General features: G+C 48.6%; 7 protein-coding genes across 7 annotated transcripts; 3 read left to right on the forward strand and 4 right to left on the reverse strand.

Moving 5' to 3' along the window:
- Positions 1-2,357: 2,357 nt before the first annotated feature.
- Positions 2,358-2,915, reverse strand: EDB91DRAFT_1348299 (uncharacterized protein; the record flags this gene model as incomplete). The annotated part of the gene is made up of 2 exons (XM_041325960.1): positions 2,358-2,819; positions 2,871-2,915. 2 exons carry the CDS (start codon positions 2,913-2,915, stop codon positions 2,358-2,360), a joined length of 507 nt encoding a protein of 168 aa, XP_041175089.1.
- Positions 2,916-4,100: 1,185 nt separating this feature from the next.
- EDB91DRAFT_1250481 (uncharacterized protein) lies at positions 4,101-7,916 on the forward strand (the record flags this gene model as incomplete). Its single annotated transcript, XM_041323230.1, has 15 exons — positions 4,101-4,608; positions 4,658-4,807; positions 4,867-4,999; positions 5,072-5,082; positions 5,133-5,392; positions 5,456-5,542; positions 5,610-5,650; positions 5,714-5,864; positions 6,004-6,157; positions 6,218-6,229; positions 6,284-6,845; positions 6,919-7,168; positions 7,222-7,442; positions 7,540-7,663; positions 7,716-7,916. The coding sequence occupies 15 exons, from the start codon at positions 4,101-4,103 to the stop codon at positions 7,914-7,916; spliced, it is 2,865 nt and encodes a 954-aa protein (XP_041175090.1).
- Positions 7,917-8,125: 209 nt separating this feature from the next.
- Positions 8,126-8,939, reverse strand: EDB91DRAFT_560665 (uncharacterized protein). Its single transcript, XM_041327711.1, has 4 exons — positions 8,804-8,939; positions 8,605-8,740; positions 8,230-8,553; positions 8,126-8,172 (listed from the first exon to the last, which is right to left on the reverse strand). The coding sequence occupies exons 2-3, from the start codon at positions 8,696-8,698 to the stop codon at positions 8,306-8,308; spliced, it is 342 nt and encodes a 113-aa protein (XP_041175091.1). The 5' UTR covers positions 8,699-8,740; positions 8,804-8,939; the 3' UTR covers positions 8,126-8,172; positions 8,230-8,305.
- Positions 8,940-9,291: 352 nt separating this feature from the next.
- On the reverse strand, positions 9,292-10,613 carry EDB91DRAFT_1329776 (mitochondrial protein; the record flags this gene model as incomplete). Its single annotated transcript, XM_041325332.1, has 7 exons — positions 10,488-10,613; positions 10,378-10,434; positions 10,272-10,327; positions 9,957-10,218; positions 9,694-9,897; positions 9,429-9,642; positions 9,292-9,385 (listed from the first exon to the last, which is right to left on the reverse strand). Exons 1-7 carry the CDS (start codon positions 10,606-10,608, stop codon positions 9,292-9,294), a joined length of 1,008 nt encoding a protein of 335 aa, XP_041175092.1. The 5' UTR covers positions 10,609-10,613.
- An 807-nt stretch (positions 10,614-11,420) lies between these two features.
- On the reverse strand, positions 11,421-11,588 carry EDB91DRAFT_1037187 (uncharacterized protein; the record flags this gene model as incomplete). Its single annotated transcript, XM_041312827.1, has 1 exon — positions 11,421-11,588. A coding segment is annotated over one exon (168 nt), but the record flags the coding sequence as incomplete, so codon positions are not given.
- A 1,063-nt stretch (positions 11,589-12,651) lies between these two features.
- Positions 12,652-14,317, forward strand: EDB91DRAFT_560764 (uncharacterized protein). The gene is made up of 6 exons (XM_041327712.1): positions 12,652-13,282; positions 13,342-13,501; positions 13,559-13,702; positions 13,758-13,781; positions 13,839-13,898; positions 13,956-14,317. The coding sequence occupies exons 1-6, from the start codon at positions 12,911-12,913 to the stop codon at positions 14,159-14,161; spliced, it is 966 nt and encodes a 321-aa protein (XP_041175094.1). The 5' UTR covers positions 12,652-12,910; the 3' UTR covers positions 14,162-14,317.
- Positions 14,318-17,117: 2,800 nt separating this feature from the next.
- Positions 17,118-19,232, forward strand: EDB91DRAFT_1056321 (laccase; the record flags this gene model as incomplete). Its single annotated transcript, XM_041313997.1, has 12 exons — positions 17,118-17,242; positions 17,291-17,342; positions 17,396-17,464; positions 17,522-17,671; positions 17,719-17,803; positions 17,853-17,880; positions 17,933-18,635; positions 18,687-18,707; positions 18,766-18,914; positions 18,970-18,993; positions 19,049-19,110; positions 19,159-19,232. 12 exons carry the CDS (start codon positions 17,118-17,120, stop codon positions 19,230-19,232), a joined length of 1,542 nt encoding a protein of 513 aa, XP_041175095.1.
- Positions 19,233-20,160: the final 928 nt, after the last annotated feature.

Genomic DNA, 20,160 nt, shown 5'->3' on the forward strand with positions numbered 1-20,160 from the left:
ATGCAACCGTATGCGCTCTACCACAGGAGGTTATCGAAGTTTACTGGAACCCGAATAATTACCCAGGTCGCCCTGTGAGTCGCTTTTGACATGCCCTGAGTGCTCGATTGATAGCAGACTGAAGCTTTGACACTGCATGGGGTACATCTTGATTCCTGACGTGTCGTCCAGTCATCCATTGACTGATGATGGATCACAGCTTCGCTGTCATCAGGAAGGAGCGGGTGTAACAATGTCAATCCAGGATCTTGTCAATACCGTGACCACTGACTTTGCCGGCGACTATGTGACCATCTGCTTCCTCACCGACCTGTACGTTGCGCAGGTAAGTGTGCTACACGTGACCGCGTTCGGTGTAATAATTCCTTTGATCTGAAGGTAGCCTGGTGACCAGCTTTCCGACATATGGTAAAGTACATAAACAGTTGACGATACAGTGAGTGATTTGGTGTCGAAGCGGGGATTTACATGTTCTTGTAACTAACCCACCAGTGAGGGGCGTCACCGAGCAAATTCGTCAACAACGTCATTTGCTCTTCGGTAGGTCGTAAGTTGAAGAAATCGGGATCATCCGAACAAACAGCAAGGACCACTGACAACCTTGTCGTCTTGGTCCTCGTCTTAATAATGTATATCTTCGTCAGCCGCCACCTCCTCGATCTTGCGCCGCTCCGGGTCAATGCAATACTTGAACTCAAACATAGGGAGCTGCAACGCGTACTGGATCCACTTGCGAGCCAACGATGTGGCATTGTGGAAAGCGTTGGGATTGGTTTTGATTTTACTCTCGAGGTAGAGCAAGTATCTTCGGTTGACGCGATAACCGTAGTGTTGTTCTTAGCATTGTCTAGGTGGACCGAATATCGATTTGACGTGACCTGGTAGAGCCCGACCCAGAAATCTGCGGCTTGTAGGTCAGATAGACTCTGAAACACACTACTGATGAGTCCCAAACCTGAAGATTCTGAAGCAGTTGCTCTATCGACATTGACATTGTACGAGAAGCAAATGGATGATAAGTAGGTTGGATGATAGTGTTGCGACCCGTTTTACTGAGGCGGTTTATATACATGTGGGAACACGATCATAGCCAATGTCGACTCGACATCGATCACCCACAGTGGACTTTCTTACAATACCTTTTCTTCACCCCATGGGTATCCGATCGACAGCCCGATGCAAAACATTCCTCAATGGCAACAAGGAGCTAATGCATTAGCAGTGCGCAGCTGTCTATTTGAGCAAAGCATGTGTATGCAAAACAAGACGCTGATGGGTCGAGTTCGACAGACTCATCGAAATACAGCGTTCGGAGTCAGACAACACGTCGCAATCAGGTCGATTCAGTGATTGGCGCTATGCTTGACCGTCTTCAAGGATCCTGCTTCTGTGAGGGCTCCACGGTACTCCAGAAGGGCCCTTGTTGTGTCAGTGGCCGTCACAAGAAAAGGCATATTTCTAAATGCATCAACGTTGGTCTCAACACCTAGAAACGCTAGAAACCTGGCCTTGTCGTTTACTCATATAACTCTCGGTATATTTATCTTCTAGCGTTGCTTTGAACCGATTTATCTAGTAGCCGATTACCTGGTGAGTCAATTTCGCCCTTCGAAGTCTGTAGCGAAGTGTAACACATCAATAGTACCTACTCTTCCGTACAACCTTACCTGAAACATGGACAACACGGGGAATAACCCTGACATCGTGTACATATGCCAGTGAGAAGCGTAACCGCAACCCCATGCAAGTCGATCATGATTTCGATTTTCGTGTGACGGGAATGATCAAAAAGGTTCGTGGTCGGTGAAAAATGCATGGCAAGCTGAAGATCTATGAAGAATCGACGCACCGATCAACGATATCCCTGCTGCTCCCCGATGCCCATCGAGTACCACCAAAGTTTGTCACGACGCTGTCGTGGAGGGCGTTGTAGATCAGTCTCCTGTCCAAATATCGCGTATTAAGAGGCTCTGTTGCGCTGGAGGCATTTACCGTATATATGTCAACAAATTCGACGAGGAGCTAGCTATTCTTGTTCGAGTGAGCACACTATGGGAGCTTATTGAAAGCGACTTGTGCCTTGAACCGAAGCATGCCTTGCGCTGAAATGCAAATAGTCCGAAATCAATATACAATAGTGTATCGTGGATTGGTCGTGGAAGACCTGGGGAGAGACAAATTGAAAAATTCAGAATTGTAGATCACCAATATTAATGTGCACGAGGCACATGTGACGCAACACGTGCGACGCGTCCTACGTGTTGGTGTCACGTATTGTGGTTTCAAACATTGTAAGTGACTAGAGGCGACGTGGGGATAATATCCATTGATGGCGGTGACTGGATGCCAATACATTCTTAACATTCTGGCCAGACACTGACCCACCACCGTGGCTCCCTACCCAAAATGGTCGCAAGATAGTCAACCTGCTCCTGGAAAGGAATGACCAGCTCGTCCTCCTCGTTATCTGAACACACCGACAAGACAAATACCTCTCCCTCGGCATCCACGTACTCTGGAGGCGCGCCATCTTGACTGGGCTGAAAGCAGAGCTCGACAGTCAGAGGATCAATTCTGACAGCCCAGCAGATGTGGGAGAATCCTCTGAACCACAAATCACGTTCTTTAGGAGGCCGGACACGATCTTCGGGATCTTGAATGTTTTTTCCGAGCTCAATGAGCCACTGTTCGTCGATCCAGAATCCGTAGAATTGTGTGTGACGGTGTCTGGGTGGATAAGAAAATTGTGACGGATGGGGGCGAGACGGGCGTTTGAGTGGTACGAGGGGCGGCAGGCTCGACTTCACTTCGGGTTGAGCCTGAAGGGATGTCCCTAACTTGAGCCACAGTAAAAAAAACGCTTAACCCACCCTCAGATTTTGCATGAATTGGCGGAGGAGTTCGGATGCGGACATTGCAATAACGTGGCCCTTCAAGTAGACAGTGAATTAAGTGTGGTTGCAGTTAAAACGAAACTGCGAAGGATGTTGATCAAGAACTACGATGGGATGATCTCTCTTATGTGGCGGAACATCACAGTCACCGCTTGAAGATGAGTCCACGCCTTCTGTGACCACTATTTCGAATTATACGCGTGCGTGATTCGACTCCAGTCACAATGAGCTCCGGTTTCGTTGTGTATCTCGAATGAACCCCAAACACTCATGGATTTGATGTGCACACCGACATAAAGAGTCATATTATCTGTCCACGGCACAAACATAGTCTGTATCTGTTAGTGCCATCAGTCAGATCTTCAGACGTGGATGTCAGCCACACATCGGCGTACCTACCAACATCTTTGGAGACAGCAATCTGACATTGAAGCGAGAAGCAACAACAAAGCTAGGATGTGCAAAAATTCAACGGGAAAACGAGGGCCACACTCAAACTATGAACTCACGCTGCAAAGTAAAGCACGCCGCTTTTCATCAACACCGTGAAACTGTCGCTGATGGTCGATATTGTCCATGATCATTGCGGTTCCCGGAAATGTTATCCAGACTACAAGACAGAGTGTGAGGACCTCCCATACCGTGCAAAGTCCCGACTCGCAGAGGTCGGTCATCGTTTTCGTAACTGCACGATAGATGCCGGAGAGGACGGGTTCCTCTGAGTCTGGCATAGAAAGTGGAGGTAAGTGAGTTTGCTAGGCCAAGAGTGTGGGGTCTGCTGGGTACAAACTGAAGAATCGGACTTTCCTCGCGCTGCGGTGCAGTTGAGGGTGGTGTACTATGCAAAACGAGACCTTGCTGATTCGACCGAGTCATCGACAGACATCGACGAGACGTGCTGCACGTACTAATCGCGTTGAGACTTCTGACTGCTTCAAGTTCGTCATGACCGAATCGTCACGGAGAAATATTTCTTGGTGCCAACGTCACAATCATTTACTTATCCAAGTTGATTCAGTGATTGGCGTAAGTCTAGGCTGCCAAAAGAAAGCAATGGGCCAGAACGGGCCTTACGGCCGACTTATGTTAGGTTCCAGGTTCGTTCGAACCTAATCGGTTCAGAACCGAAATGCTGCCGACATGTTCCCCATCGACTAAGTACATAAGCAATAGGGATAAAGTCAGGCTTACTCACCGTCTCACACGATGGGTAGCTCACTGTTAGCAGCGCGCCCTCAGGCTATTCGGCGCTGGGCTTGTCCAGTTCTATTCCTCAGTACCCTCGTCTTCTTCATCCTTTTCCATTCCTCAACCTTCATCGCTTCCGCGTTCTCTCAATCCAGCCCACACGAACTCTCCCGTCGTTCCCAAATCCTCTCCAGATGTGCATACACACGCGCCAAACCCGGGCCTCCATCCCATTTCCATGCCCGCACCTACAGCGACCGCTACGCAGAGAACACGAAACCTGTTCTCGTGCGCAACGCAACTATCTGGACAGCCGCTAATGATGGGCACGAGGTTCTTACCGGCGACCTACTCATGCACCGCGGTCTCATAAAAGCCATAGGTGATGTTCCTCTTTCCCTGATTCAGCAGCTCGAGTCGGAGAACGTGAAATTGGAGGTTGTCGATGCTCATGGAGCGTGGATCACCCCTGGTATTGTGGATCTGCACTCCCATATTGGCGTTGGCAGTGCGCCTAACCTAAGCGGTGAGTTTCTTCGCTATTCCACATCACCACAGGGTCCCATTTCCTGCAGGTGCACGCGACACGAACTCCCACAAGGCACCCATCTTGCCCTGGCTGCGTAGTATTGACGGGCTGAACACCCACGATGCATCATACGAACTCGCTATGGCTGGGGGCGTCACCACAGCGCAAATTCTCCCTGGGAGCGCAAATAATATTGGTTGGCGCCGTATCGGTTCATAGTTCGTCTCATTGCTGATCTTAAGTGTTTTCTGCCAGGCGGTCAGGCGTTCATCATGAAACTCCGCCCTACAGATGAGCGTACACCTTCTTCCATGCTCCTTGAACCTCCTTATACCCTGAACGGCTCCCACTTTGACCACTCTCTCACACCTCGCTGGCGACACATGAAGTATGTCGTTTCACTCCCCTCACTTCTCTTACTCATCTATTATTCATTCTCACTCTCAACAATAACTAACAGGCATGCATGTGGTACGTTCCAAAATGCACATCCTCATACCCCTAGCTCACTCATCCATAAGGTGAAAACCCCTCCCGTTCATACGGCAACTCACGCCTTGACTCGGGATGGAACTTCCGTGCTGCCTATGACACCGCCCGAAAGTTGCGTGATGCTCAAGACGCCTTCTGCGCCAAAGCAGAGTCTGATTCCTGGGATGACCTTACGGGGAAGACATTTCCTGAAAACCTGCAATGGGAATCCCTCGTCGATGTGCTCCGCGGACACGTAAAGATCGCCGTGCACTGCTATGAGGCGGTTGATCTCGATGGAATCGTCCGCGTACGTTATTTTTGTTAAAAAAAATTACTTGCGTGTAATTGCTTAATGCATGTGCATGGACAGCTTACGAATGAATTCGAGTTTCCAGTAGCATCGTTCCACCATGCTGGAGAAACGTACCTCGTTCCGGAGCTGTTGAAGAAGACGTGGGTGAGTCTTCCCTCTTCTCATTGTCTGTTCGCGACTTCCTTCTAACGACCCTCCGTTCCGGCGCCAGGGAGGCACACCTACCATCGCGCTTTTCGCATCCAACTTCCGGTACGTAGTGCATTGCGTACTATCTTCTGTGCTGTGGGCTCATGCTGTTGATCTCGGGTAAAGGAAGAAGCGCGAAGCATATCGAGGATCGGAGTTTGCTCCCCGCGTGTTAGCGGAGCATGGAATCGATGTTGTTATGAAGGTCAATGTTGCCTTCTTCGCCTCACTCTCTTCTTTATTTTATGCTGCGCCAACACACCTTGTTACATCACATGTACGTTGGAGCCACGAAAACGCGTACATGTTACCCTTTCACATATTTGATCATGGTCTTCAAGTCTTCCCAACGCATGTCCCAATCACACTGACGTTCTACAACTTGATCTTACATCTGACTAATCTCGTGCTTGCAGTCCGACCACCCCGTTATCAACTCCCGTTACCTCCTGCACGAAGCTGCCCAAGCGCACTATTATGGCCTCGACCCCGCACTTGCCCTCCTCTCCGTCACCTATACTTCTGCCACTGCCATGGGGATGGGCCATCGGGTCGGAATGCTCAAACCAGGTGCGTGCGCCGTTTTTATATGCAGTTCGATTGAGAAATGAAATGTCCGTTGAATTGTAGGGTACGATGCTGGTACGTCCTGCTCGTGATTAATATATTTATAAGACGAGGTCTGATCGAATGTAGATATTGTAATTTGGTCCTCCCACCCGCTCTCGCTTGCTTCGACGCCCACCCAAGTCTATATCGACGGCATCCCCCAGCTCTCCCTACCAGAACACTACATCGCTAAGGGACCCACCACACCGCCGCGCATACCCAATTTCGACGCCGAGAAAGCAGCAACAGTCGCGTACGAGGGTCTTCCCCCGCTCGAGCCGCGCAGCGTAAAAGGGGCGCTGTTCGTGAATGTCTCGGGGCTTTATATGAGAAGTGACGGCTCGGGTGGGGTGGCGTGTGTTTCCGAACAGGCAGGATCAGTGGCCGTGGAAGATGGCCGAGTAGTGTGCATTGGTCAATGCTCGGATTTTACAGAGGGAGATGTCGAAATCGTCGACCTTGAAGGCGGTACGATCACCCCTGGACTGACGAGTTTTGGTGCGCCGTTGGGCCTCGTGGAGATCAGGCTTGAACCGAGCACGAATGATGGAAGGGTTCATAACCCCCTCGATGGGGATCTGCCCACCGTGCTGGGTGACAAGATAATGAGGGCAAAGGACGGGCTGATGTTTGGTGGCCGGAATTTATTGTACGTGACCTTTTCATTTTTCATATCCTATTCATGTGCCCACGTGTCCCAAACCCACCTTTTGGAATTGCAGACTCGCCTATCGCAGCGGCGTCACAACTGCCATCACTGCGCCCTCTGGGACCTTCCTGCAAGGCATATCTACTGCATTCTCGCCTGGAGTTGCGCATGCTCGAGTAGAAAACGCGAGCCTTGTTGATGAGGTCGCGTTACATGTTGCTGTGAGTATGTCTTCAAGGGCAGGTGTGAGCACGCAGGTGGCAGCACTTAGGAGTATGTTGTTCGGGAAGGGCGGGGACGAAGTGTTGAGGAGCGTTAGAAAGGTCCGCATATTTACCTCTTCCGCATTGAATGGACACTGATGTCTAGAAATAAGGGTAAAACAACGCTCGTGGTGGACGTCGAGAACGCAGACATAATGGCGACGCTGCTCCTGCTCAAGGATGAGTATGAAGCTCATTCCAGGAGGGAGCTTCGTTTGACCTTTGTAGGAGCCACCGAGGCACATCTCATTGCGCACGAGATTGCGAGGGCAGGCGTGAGCGTGATCGTCACGCAGGGTAAGCCATTCCCGTCAGCGTGGGAGCAGCGGAGGATGTGAGTGCCCTTGTACTCTTTTACTTTTTCTTCTTGGTTCAGTCTTCTTTTCCTTTTCTCATTTACGATTAAGGAGGCTAACCTGGATATAACGTAGACTCGCTGGCCCGCCGATCACGCAGGAGAACCTGGTCACTGCGCTCTTGAAGGCAGGCGTCAATGTAGCCATTGGTGTCGTTGACGAGCACGACGCCCGGAATACACGTTTCGAAGTCGGTTGGGTGTGTTTTGGAGGCTTCTTTTATGTCTTATTTCCCCTAACATCAAGCCCAGTCCCTCCTCACATCCAATGGTGCTATCGATCGCACGACGGCTCTCGCGCTCGCCACGACAAACCTCGAGAAGGCGCTCGGCATACGGAGGGAGATGCCTCAAGACCTCGTTGCATATCGTGGTGGAGACGTGTTTGAGTTTGAAGCCAAGGTGGTGGGCGTTATATCGGAGACGTTGGGGTGGACAGATTTGTTTGTGTGAGCAGAGTGAGAGCCTTGTCCGTAGGCTCGGAGCTTCATATAGGAACGGATGTATAACGACTAACAATACACATTTAGTACTGTACATTGATCTATGTTCGAGTCTTGTCACAGAATCGTAAACTAGGTGTCAAGACTCGAGGGTGATCCGGCAGATCATCCGATACTCGGCAAAGGACATTATGATATATAATTCCTAGACACTGCGGTATTTTTATTCCCCTTCACCACTGCTACATATTTAAGGTCTTAGCTCGCTGTCCACACCTCAGTCTCATTACCCGCGACTGAGGCTCGTATCTAATAACTCTCACCTTTCACACTAGCATAGGACTCGCAGTTTGTGGCAAAGGTGATTTAATTGAAAATTCGTGGCGGAAGAAATTGACCTTAGAACAGAACATTTGTAGCTACTTTACAGGCACTTACCTGTGTCATAGTTTGAAACAATGCTCCGGCCACGCTCTGCTCATATGGGAGCGCATTTTGGGCGATAAAAAGTGTGCCAGAGGAGTAGACAAAATCACAAACAAACACGACGAGAACTGTGAACGGGAAGCCAAAGGCCCAGTAGGTTGCGGACGGGTCAATCAGCGCAAATAAGATCCCAGCAGATGCTGTCAATAACGTTCCGCTGACTGGACGACGAGTCAGCCTCAGGTGTCAAAATTCCCTGCAAAAACCCATACCTGCAAAGATGACCAAAGGCAATCTGGCCACGACCATTGCAACGAAAATGTTACAAAAAAAGCCGAAAATGAACATTGGAATGAGCCGGACCATAGTTCGTATCGGTGTGAGTGACAAGTAGTTCTGATAGTACAACTAGTACAGAGCGGATTGAGCGTCATCACGTCCCGACAGGTAGCAGGAGGTCGACATATTTACCTGAACTCAGAAGAGCCAGCTCATGAAGGCGCTCCAATTTAGAAATGCGATGGCGAGGATAACAGCCATTCCCTTTGCTCGCGTCCAAATCGAGGGCCTCATCAATGGCGGCGGTGTCCACGCGGACGGTATTCTTGATGGATCATCTTGAAGTTGCTCCAAGTATCGTTCCCAAAGCAAGAACAGAGAAAGCATGATAACCCCGATGATGAGAAGCACAATGATATCTAGTGATGATATCCGATTTAGCGATAACACAATATATGATAGAGGGGAAGTCTCACATCACATCATCATCAATACTTACTAGAACACCCACTCGTGCTAGTTGGCATAAAACTAATGTCCTGGATATGCGAGGATAATTTTGAGTTATAGACTCAACCGAGTCGTTGGTCGACCAAACAATAACGATTCACTACGAGGGGACAAAAACTCAGAGGAGACCCAGCAAGATATATGCATCGAGGCAATATTATAAGTTGATTCTAAGTGCTTGGGGTCAACGTCCCTGCTCCCATTTGGGACAAACCAATTAGGTGGCGTATATCGCGCACGCCAACGACACCACGTATATCCTTGCTGGATCCAACGAAAGACAAATAGCCTCAGCCAAGTGATCAACGTGGATTGGGGTATAGAGAGCAAATTCGCCATGGAAGTCAGGGCGGAAGGTGTTTTGTCCGTGGCATCGGGGCAAACGGAAGTCCCTAACCACCTCAGATCCGAAGAAGGCATCGGAATATACGTTGGTACTGCGGCATGGATCCGTGCTGAGACATCGAATATCGTGGCTGGAATGGTAGTCATTGGTCGGACATGCGGGTGGTATGTTAAATCTAGTATGACATATCTTTCATCGAACCGAATTATGGAAGATATACACTTACTGGAGCGGACATACACCCCCCTGTATTGTGGATGACTTTGGATGATTTCTTCAATCCGCTTCTCAGCCTCCCGTTTCGTTTCGAGATACCGCACGGAGACGATGGGTCGGTTGACGTCCTCCGCGGAGACATAGATGAAGGGCCGAACATGTGAAATTCCGGATACGGGCTCGCTCACTATAAATGCTTCACACATACGGACGGCTGACACCGCGCGCTGTAAAAACTGTAAACGGGGCTGCGTTACGCGTATGATCACACACCTGTTTCATAATTAAGGGTGTCATAGGCGCTCCGTTGACCTTCTGCTGAAGAACTCTTGCCACGGCCAGCAAGAGATTTGAGCATGCCCATTACGTCTCCTTCTTGCATCCTCTGCTTGTGCTGCGTATTGTCCAGAAGCGTACCAATAGTGTGGACAACAGCGTCAACACTCGGGAGGATGTCCGCATATGACTCTAGATTCAGGGCATCTGCTTTCCGCCATTCCACCTGTTTGGGGTTTTGTAAGGTTTTCCGGAAGAGCTGCCAGGGCTGCGGATGAGTGGTGTCAAATACTGAGAGCATAAAGTACTTACCTTATGCTGGTGACCTCCATTCTCCGGGCAAGAGGCCAACTTGCAAACCGCGGAGCCTGGCAGCCATAAGTGACGTAGAACTACATGGAGAGTCAGAAACTCATACCAACGAAACCATTGCCACCGACAACAATATTTTTTTGCGCAACAGCTGACATGGGGACTAGAGTGCTCGCTGTTAATATGAGGCGTTAATGCTTACTTATAAGACTCGACTGTTATCGCGGTTAACGTTGACAGCTAAGTTACAGTGAGTATGTAGCTCCTCAAGCTGCCGTGACTCGTGGCGGCCTTGAACCTGGATGCCTAATCGGGTAATTCGTCCGCGGGAACACATGGCGGAGAGGGATGACTGCTCACTTCAAAGGCGTACTAGGCCCGGGAGTGCGGTGTTGGGTAAATTTTCTGGATAGCTTTAGGGCAGCTTGATGAAAATTGCAACCAGTTAACGTGTTGTTCGTGCCCGAGTGTATGCCCGACCCAATCATCAACTTGCAACGTTGAGCAACCCGTTCTCGACTTCCGAAGCATAGGCTTAGCCCTACATAATCATTTGAGACAAGTCCTTCCTTCATTTATCATAGCACTGTCCATAAGTCAATGAAATGGTTCGACACTTGCAAGATACTGTTAAACATTTATGTTATTGCGCGCTGCGCTGTCTATGCGGATACTCATACAACGTCTATGTGAATACAACATGACCAAGCATTCAAGACACTGTATGGAACGCACTGCATGCTATGCATATAATAAAACTCGATAACAAACTCGTGCATGTACGTGATTTCGAATGCTTGCAAAACCGTATGTAGACGTTATATATGAAAATGAGGAAATAATGAAGATGTGTTGCCGGCGGAGGGAGGTGTTTGATCGTTGCCGGCGGAGACCAACAACCACCAGGGTCGTTAATAGTCTCGTGAACGCCAAGCTGAGTAACCGCGCTCCAACAGGACTAGCCCATCAAAACAAATAGCGCATCAATGCGACACAGAAGGGACTGAAAACAGTGAAAGCTGACAATGGCGGGCAGTGCTTGCAAGGGGAGAATGATTAAAGGTACTCCCACCCAACTATTAAGGGTCAGGTCAGCTAGGAATATTGAAGCGGGCGATGAGGCAGGACGCACCGGAGACTTCACCGCCGACCGTCGGTGCTGAGATCACTGATAGCTTCAAAGGCAGCGACAGAAAGATCGATGGATTCCGAATTGGCGCAAGTCGGGCAGTCATCAGCTACAGTCACAGTAACGGTCTTGCCGTTGCTCAGGTTGGTAATCTGGACCTGTTTACCACAAAGAGGGGAAGAATTGCCAGAGTCGCCCGATTTTCCAAAAAGTTTTGAAACTTACTTTGAGTATGTACCTCCTATAGTTCCCACGGCTACCATGTCAAGGACTCATCAGTTCTCTGATGATTTACATTGAGTGGTTCTCAATGCAGACGAGCATCGGCGGCTAATTCGCCTTGACATGGCCGCACTTCGTTCGATGCAGACGTTAGTACCTGGTTGCTTGCCTCTATATGTTGGCATGCCCGTCGACTGATCTTTGTATAACGAACGGGTCGCAGGGTTTCGTTGCCCCAATGGGCTGCCATACGCAATCTTTGTAATTGTGCATTTTCCTTCATCTAAAGTACAACTGAGTGACCTTGCGCCAGGACACTTCCTCATCATACCAGTTAGTTGGACGTTCACAACTCTGCTCCAAGGTTCGGATGGAGCCTCAGAAAAGTTGCGAATCACTCGTTATCAGCTTCCGATCCAACCACCGTTTGCAGTCACAGGACACTTTGCGCAGGGGAAAACACTTCCAAAGGTGTTAATAAATCTACATGAAGGTGGTTTTGCTGCTTATGTTGCTGCATCTCGTGCAGAGTCGTGATGGTTTGTGCACATCTCGTCTGGTAATGCTTGATCAGCTAAACAAGCCTCTCCCTTACAAGAAGCACGAAGATTTGACGCGATAGAGCACAACGCATATATCAAGCATGGATTCCGTGATGGTACTGTCATAGATGTCTAGGATGCAGAAGCTGAGTGTTCGATGAAACATTCAAAAGCGCTTACTGCAGAGTTTGATCTTGATAATCCGCCAGCGAAGATGAAACGGAAACGCGAGTTTTCTGAAGTCGTGTTTGACGGACAAGCAAGCGCAGTATGTTCTTTGTGGAATCATATGCTTAGGTGGCTATCATTTTTCGGCTCGAATTTTAGATGACTCTAATATTTGGAGTTATGATGGCAGAGAAAACATTTCTTGCCTGAATGGTCGGGAGGCGCATGTCTGTCTATAGCCTCCAAAACGCCGATCAGCTTCAAACTTAGATTGTCTCTGGCGCCTATGTCTACAGCCTCTAAAACACCGATCACCTTCATCCTTAAATTGTTCGTGGACCTTGAGACCTCTATAAGGCTTCCGCAAATCAATTGCCTTACGTCTTGCATCATGATGTGTGCAAATATGTGCGATATTTTTTATTTATTTTGTTTTCGTGTCGCTTGTCGCTGTTCAAGTTTGGTTTTAGATTATACCGTGTACCATTTAAAAACCCAGTCGATGCGACTCTAACCTCTAACCACCCACCCACTTTTGCCTTATTTGTTGCACTAGCTGTCCTCCAGTCTCTCGTGCAATGTCTCAGCCCTCGCCACCCACGCCTTCCCCCAATGCTTGTTCGGCATCATGTACCCTTTCCTCCCCTGCGCCGCCTCGGGAGAATACTCCTGATGCCTCTGACGGTGGTTCTGTACCTATGACGTATTCGTCCCCACTTTACACCTCCCTTCTTGGTTCTATGGACTCTCCCTTCGCTGCCGATGCGAAGATGTTAGCGAACATCCCCAAAGAGAAGAACCCTCGCCCTCTGCGCTCTATTTTTAATGACAGCGCAGAATATTGGGTAGGGCCCGATGACGATGTGCTCCGCCTCGTGTTTCCGGCAAAGTTACACCTCGAGGGCCGTTTTAATAAGTCTGGGGAGTACTTTAGTCTCCCGGAGAAAGATGTAAGTTTTTGTCATTCAGCTGCTGATAAAAACCTTCTTACAAACCATATATCATACAGCTTAATCTCGGTGACATCAAAAGCGCAAAAATTCAGTTTGAGGTCCTCCCTTTAGACGATAAAGAGAAGGACTGCCCTGCCTCGGCGATAACGTGCTCCCAGTTTGCATTGTCGCTTCTCTCCGCTCTCCATACAGATGTCGAGAAAGCCCGCAATGCATGTGAGTTGTCCGCTATGTCCTTCACCTATGTTTAAATTCATTGATTTACTAATACAGCATTGGATGCTGTTGCAATCCCTCCGAACGTGCCGTTTTGGCGCACCTACAAGAAAGAGGACAGATACAGCCTTGTTGTCACGACCGGAGCTGTATTCAAAGACGTACTGGTAAATACTACCATATCTCGAGAGGAGGCTACTCGTAAGTCGAATACGATTGCTATATCCCATGCAGTTGATGTAAAATTTCGAAACAGAACATGTAGGTTTGATAAGTCCAAGTAGGTCTTTAATTTTTTTGGCTCTAACACTATCCTAATCTACTCTCGTGACTGTAGGCAAGGCAAGGGCGAGGGCTAACCAAGCCCTTGGCAAAAACGATGGCAAGAAGCCTGACGGTATGTTTTATGTTTTATGATGCTTGAGTTATGACATCCTGACCATACACATGCTAGTAGATCACTCCTGGCGCATCTGTGACCTCGAGGATTCAAAGGGACGATACTCTGCCTTATTGAACAAGTACAATCATCTGCGTGGCACAGCGGTTCAGACCCCTGATGTCCGAGACGAGCACGGTGCTCGTATTCATGTCAGTGACTACAAGACCAAACTCAAAGAGGGAGCAATTGTCGAGTTAGAGGTCATATTAAGGCTGTAAATCCTTGGTTATTTTTAGCGTTCGACATCCTGACATTTCACAGATGGACTATCGAGGAATCGACCAACCCCCGCGATGACCATGTCCGTCGTGTATACCAGATCATGCTGCAGCACATGCAGCTTTTGCCTTGTGCTAAGTACACACAACCCGTACTCGTGGACTCACTCGGGGCTGGGAAGGGGAAAACAAAGGCTGTGGACGAGGCAACTAGCCAATCGCCCACTAAAAAGGATTTCTTTACCGGTGTGCTTGAAAATGACGAGCCCAAGTCACGTAGATTCGAGCGATTGGTGTCTTATTTTTCTTGCCTCAAAACTGCATAGGCGTCCCATGTTGTTGTACTATTACCTGTGAATCATATCTTGTCTTAGTGTCTTCATGCGGAGTCGGGGACTGGCACGGCCATCGCAAGCGATACGACTGCAGATGCCCTGAATACCTTATTGCATGTGCATTGCCCCCTCAGACTCATGTTCGCATTTATTGTCTTTTATGTGAGCACGGGAACCCCGTTGCGCGTCTGCCCTCCGTGGCACGTCCTCGTGTCATCCCTCGGGGGCCGTTATCGATATGATTTGGAAGGGTCTTTTTTGTCACTTCAGAGTAAATGATTCTCCAACAGTATTTGATATAGAATCTGACGCGTGCTGCAGGAGTGCCACTTGCAACTCGTTGATACATTGTTTAGACGGCCCTGTATCAAGACACAAGCCAGATACAGCATTTAAATACTGGCGCTTATATCGCCGTCGAACCCGGACATATTTAATTTGCAAAGGCTCTACTATGGCTAAGTTGCACGTCAACCCCCAGAGGCATTCTCACGCGGTTTTTCCTTCTCTCTTCCGAAGATTAATAATTCAGACAGTTCACTGGTACATCCCTCTCGAGCTCATCACGTACTGGCATCCTCTCAGTATGATACATCGAGGATATGTTACGCCTTCCTTTCGCACAGTGGATATCAAATCACTTTGGGTTACGCCCTGAATATCTTCTAGCACTCAGTGAGTGTATTCAGATAATGGTGAATAAGAGAGTTGATCTGTTCAAGGTATAACACTGCACTTCCAAGGAACCAAACGCGTACCCGGCACTTCGGTACCATATGCCACGGAAGCTGATTCCAGTGCAGACATCATTGATGTCGACTCCTCCGTACAAACCGCGTCGGTGTTCCTGATTTATATTTTTATATGGTCTGAAATATCGGCTGTAGTGAAGATCAACGATTTCATGTCCGCTCAAAGTTCAGCCGCCCTTCGCAGATTAATAGCTTGCATATGTGGCCTGTTCTGCCTGCCACAGTGCTCCAACTCACGCGGAGACATTGATGCGGTTCCTTATACTTACATCACGGTCTTAGCGCCCCAGGGCCCACAATGATCGCAGATACTTGCCAGTGACCTCAGCGACCATCAAAATTCTCAACTCCGATCGTCGATTCATGATCATGAGCCTATCTATGTTTGGACTCGTCTTGAGAGACACTTCGGAGTGATACTTTTGGGATAGTTCAGGGATACTCTCGTACACAGTGCGCATCATAGCATCTGAGAGAGCCTCTCTTTACGTTGACAATTTGAAGCTTTCCCTAGCTTTTGTCGACCTTAAGCAAGCGCTCTCATTGGTGGAGAGGACTACTAGCCTGCCATCTCCGAGAGTCATAAATACCAGAAAAAGTATGGCGTGCGCTGTGTACGAGAGTGTCCCTGAACTATCCCAAAAGTATCGCTCTGAAGTGTCTCTCAAGACGAGTCCAGACATAGATGTACTCTTTCTGGTAGGCTAGTAGTCCTCTCCACCAATGAGAGCGCTCGCTTAAGGTTGACGAAAGCTACGGAAAGCTTCAAATTGTCAACGTAAAGAGAGTCTCTCTCAGATCATGATGTACCCACACATGCACTTGATGGCTCCGAGATATCGCTTGAATGCCGCACAACGAATCAAATCCCGACCATGACATACTGGTGGATGGCGGTCTGCCTTTCCTGAACTGCAGATATATAATTAAACTTGGCCCATCAGCTTGTCAGGCATGCATAGGTATGTTTCCAGAACAGTTTCTCATGACAGGTGACGTGGCGACGGGTAGTAGGATGTCGCGGAGGGTGGCGGCTACTCGCGGCGCTCTTGAAAACTGCCATAAGCTGACCTTTTGCAGCCTTCTGCTCCGAGAGCATATGCTGAAGTTATTCAAATCTGCCCAGTTACTGGGCAACTATCATGTATCCCATCGTGGCTGCATCACGAAAGATTTGTCGAAGCTTCTGCTTATGAACCAAATTCATATCCGCAACAGTCTTGAACCGGGTACCTGTCAAACTCATCGCAGCTGTGCCTGGCGCCGCTTCTTGAAGATCATCAGTTGTAAGTTTTGAAGCAAAATGACTCGTAGCTAATGACTTAATACTGGCGTAGGTTCACTAGCGACCGGACACTATGACTTGTATCATACAAAGTGCACCATCGTATCCGCATGCACAAACGGCAGCACCATGAGAGCATAGCCGTTGCCAAAGATCTTCCTTTGTTGGCTAACATAGGACCATGCTTATTCAGGTAATGTGCTGTACTTTTCTTGGTTATGGAACCTCATTTCGGTACTCCAGCGAATCAGCAGTTCCCGTTTGCAAGCTACCCAGTTCCAAAGAACTTGTACCACTGAGGACGATCGGATGATTAGTATTACATCCTGAAACCGGGGGCTTTTGAAAGGTAATTTTGTCCTACAAGTCTGTAACACATTCAAGTTGATTGGCGGAGACCTACAGCTGCTCCAACGATACTCCTAGAGGAATTCCTACCTCACCGTCGGTGACTTCGACCTACGGACCGGAAGATAAGTGGATCGAGCTGTAGGTCCAAAAGCAATACCAGGAGCACTACTTAAACCAAGGGATGCGCTGGATCTCGTTCATCGTCATCCTCCAATCGGTTTGAGCGTTGGGTCATGTTCTCATACTATGTGTCCCTGTGCCTTCTGGCGAGCCTACAGAGTTACGCTGTGACCATTGGCCCAGTTTCTGACCTGGTTGTTGCCAATGGCAATGTATCTCCAGACGGGTTCATAAAGTCGTCAGTTTTGCTGCACTTTTACCTTTTTAATCACTCAGGTCATTGCAGGGCGGTTCTTGCCGGTGGCACTCATCCCGGGCCCATTATCACGGCTCAGAAGGTGACATTTACTTCGCGTGTGCAAACTCTTGGGTGACCTTATGTGTCTTTAAGGGAGATACGTTCAAGATCAACGTCACGAACCACTTGAGTAACGAGACGATGCTCACGAGTACCAGTATCGTAAGTCCCAAACTGATTAATGCATAGGAGTATACAATGATGTCCTATTCCGAACAGCACTGGCATGGACTATTCCAACATCATAGCAACCAAATGGACGGCGTGGCATTCGTTACGCAATGCCCGATCGCCCCAGGTCACTCTTTTCTCTACGAGTTCAATGCTGGCGACCAAGTAGGAACATACTGGTACCACTCTCATTATGGAGTTCGTGCCTCTATTTATTGATGCGTTGGTGACTGAGGTAACTTCAGGTCCAATACTGCGATGGTTTACGAGGTCCGCTGATAATCTACGACCCGAACGACCCGTACCGTTCCTCGTACGATATTGATGATGGTGAGTGAGCCCAACAAAATGGATTTGCGTTTCTGACATCTGAGCGAAGAGTCTACCATTATCACGTTGATGGACTGGTCAGCCAAGCCAATGGATTTTTTGCTGTTGTTTAATCGGCTCGCTTCGCAGGTATCATCTACCATCCACTCAAGTCCAAAGACAAGTGGTTGCCGACTCGGTGCTTATCAACGGTGTCGGGCGTTACGACGGAGGACCGGATGTGCCTTTTGCCATCATCAACGTTCAGCCGCGCAAGCGATATCGTTTCCGCCTACTGAACATGGCGTGCAAGCCCAACTACATCTTCTCGATCGATGGCCATAATCTTACAATAATCGAAGTCGATGGCCAATACGTCAAACCTCTCGTGGTTGATTCTATTCAGATTTACGCTGCACAGCGTTACTCCTTCATTCTTGAGACAAATCAGCCTGTCGACAACTACTGGGTGCATGTCGATCCTGACGCAGGTACAAACTCCACAGCCATCTTACGATATGCCGGCTCTCCAGACGCAGACCCAAAGAACCGAACAACCTTAAGCTCGGCAGCTCTGAATGAGACTGGCCTACACCCCCTATACACTCCTTCTTCTCGTTTGCTGCAGAAACCAGACGTCAAACTTGATCTTGTTCTGAGCAAAAACCTGACCACTTTCAACTTCCTCATCAATGGCGTCCAGTACACTTCTCCTAGTATCCCCGTTCTACTGCAGTTACTGAGCGGTGCTATGACGGCTGCGGACCTGGCACCTAATGGAACCGTATATACTCTGCCGCGGAACAAGGTTATCGAGATTTCCTGGAATCCCGATAATGCCCCAGGCGGCCCTGTGCGTTCTTTTAGTATGCCATTGATTGACATGAGACTGACACTTTGACAGCATCCATTCCACCTCCATGGGGTATGTCTTAGCATGTCATATCCGTACATCCCGCGCACTAACAATAAATGGTTCACAGCACAGCTTCGCTGTTATCAGAAGCGCTGGAAGTAGCGGATATAACTATGTCGATCCCGTCATGCGCGATACCGTGACCACCGGCAACCCAGGTGATTATGTGACTATCCGCTTCATCACCGACAATCCTGGACCTTGGTTATTGCACTGGTAAGTTCCGCCGCCATGTCTCATTCGCTGGAAATGATATTTGGACTTTGTCAAGCCATATCGATTGGCATCTTTATGCGTGAGTTACTCCCTGTACTGAGCTTACAATTGGACTTGAATCGATATGCTCGCAGTGGATTGGCTTTAGTATTTGCAGAGGCTCCTGGAGATGTGACGGCTTGGCAGCCTTTCAATAGTGAGTAGCGAGCACTACAACTCGATCGTGTCTGAAACCCAGCGTTAGATGCTTCGAAGCAGCTCTGTCCGATATATAACAGCCTTCCCCAACAAAATTTCCCTCTCCCTCCGGTTAATTGATATCATTTTTCGCTTTATTATGAACGCCTCGTTTTACTCTGAAGAACACGAAACAGTGACTTACGTAGATGCAATTTACTATTGGCGATAGGCAGGGTACGGTTTTTTTAAAGAAAAAATAGAAATCCCTCTCACGTTTCCCGAGGTGCTCTTCTGCACTGCACAATTCCACGATCCAAACCGCGGGGAGAGCGGAACACGGAGCTTAATTAAGAGATACTGACTTTCACGACATCGAGGTACCGACGACATTGAACAAAGTTGCGGCCAGGCCGCGGGGTCTGTAATACTGATCACTATACGCAGTACCGCGGACGGGCATCAGGGTCTTTGTAATGGCGCCCTTTCATATTCTTATTCCCGTTGTGTTGGAAAGGGTGTATAAACAAGTGATACATACCTTCAAATATTGTTCAGACACCGTGGATGGATACTCATTTTCATGTGTGATTGACGAATGCTGTCTCAACTCTTTGTTAGAGTTTCACCAGCTTTCGTCAATCACACACATCAGTCCACTTGTTCATACTCGTATCCACCGGATAACGGTGCTTTCTCCTCCATCTGCACACTGTGTATGATTCTATAGGAAGAATGTCGCCGTGAATATTAACGAGATGACAAAAGCGACGTTCCATGCACCCAACTGTTCTTTCCTTTCCTCAGACGACCTGGTGATTTTGACATTGACTTGCCATCACGACCGAATCCTTTCCACAAGCTTCAAGCTCAAGCATCGACGTAAAGAAGGTGAAAGACGAGGATGTGTGTTTGAAACCGAGAGACGCACAAAATGAACCCAGTGGTGCACTGCCACTGTGCCTGGTTGCGATTGGGGATCAGTGTGTCCAACTTGGTATTGCCGCGAAGCGAACTGAAGCGAATCGAAGTGGAAATTAGATCCACTTCGGTACACTTCGATGTGGAC

This window comes from Suillus paluster, assembly GCF_016628075.1.
Source record: "Suillus paluster strain FC165 chromosome Unknown EDB91scaffold_44, whole genome shotgun sequence".
NCBI classification, from domain to species: Eukaryota; Fungi; Basidiomycota; class Agaricomycetes; order Boletales; family Suillaceae; genus Suillus; species Suillus paluster.

Bases quoted from the DNA above. Each gene is read 5' to 3' on its own strand.
- EDB91DRAFT_560665 (XM_041327711.1), bottom strand. From the start codon at position 8,698: ATGGTCCGGCTCATTCCAATGTTCATTTTCGGCTTTTTTTGTAACATT. The intron at 8,554-8,604 runs GTATGGGTTTTT...CTCGTCGTCCAG, and splicing joins GCCTTTGGTCATCTTTGCAG to TCAGCGGAACGTTATTGACA.
- EDB91DRAFT_560764 (XM_041327712.1), top strand. From the start codon at position 12,911: ATGTCTCAGCCCTCGCCACCCACGCCTTCCCCCAATGCTTGTTCGGCA. The intron at 13,502-13,558 runs GTGAGTTGTCCG...TTACTAATACAG, and splicing joins CGAGAAAGCCCGCAATGCAT to CATTGGATGCTGTTGCAATC. The intron at 13,782-13,838 runs GTAGGTCTTTAA...TCGTGACTGTAG, and splicing joins TGTAGGTTTGATAAGTCCAA to GCAAGGCAAGGGCGAGGGCT.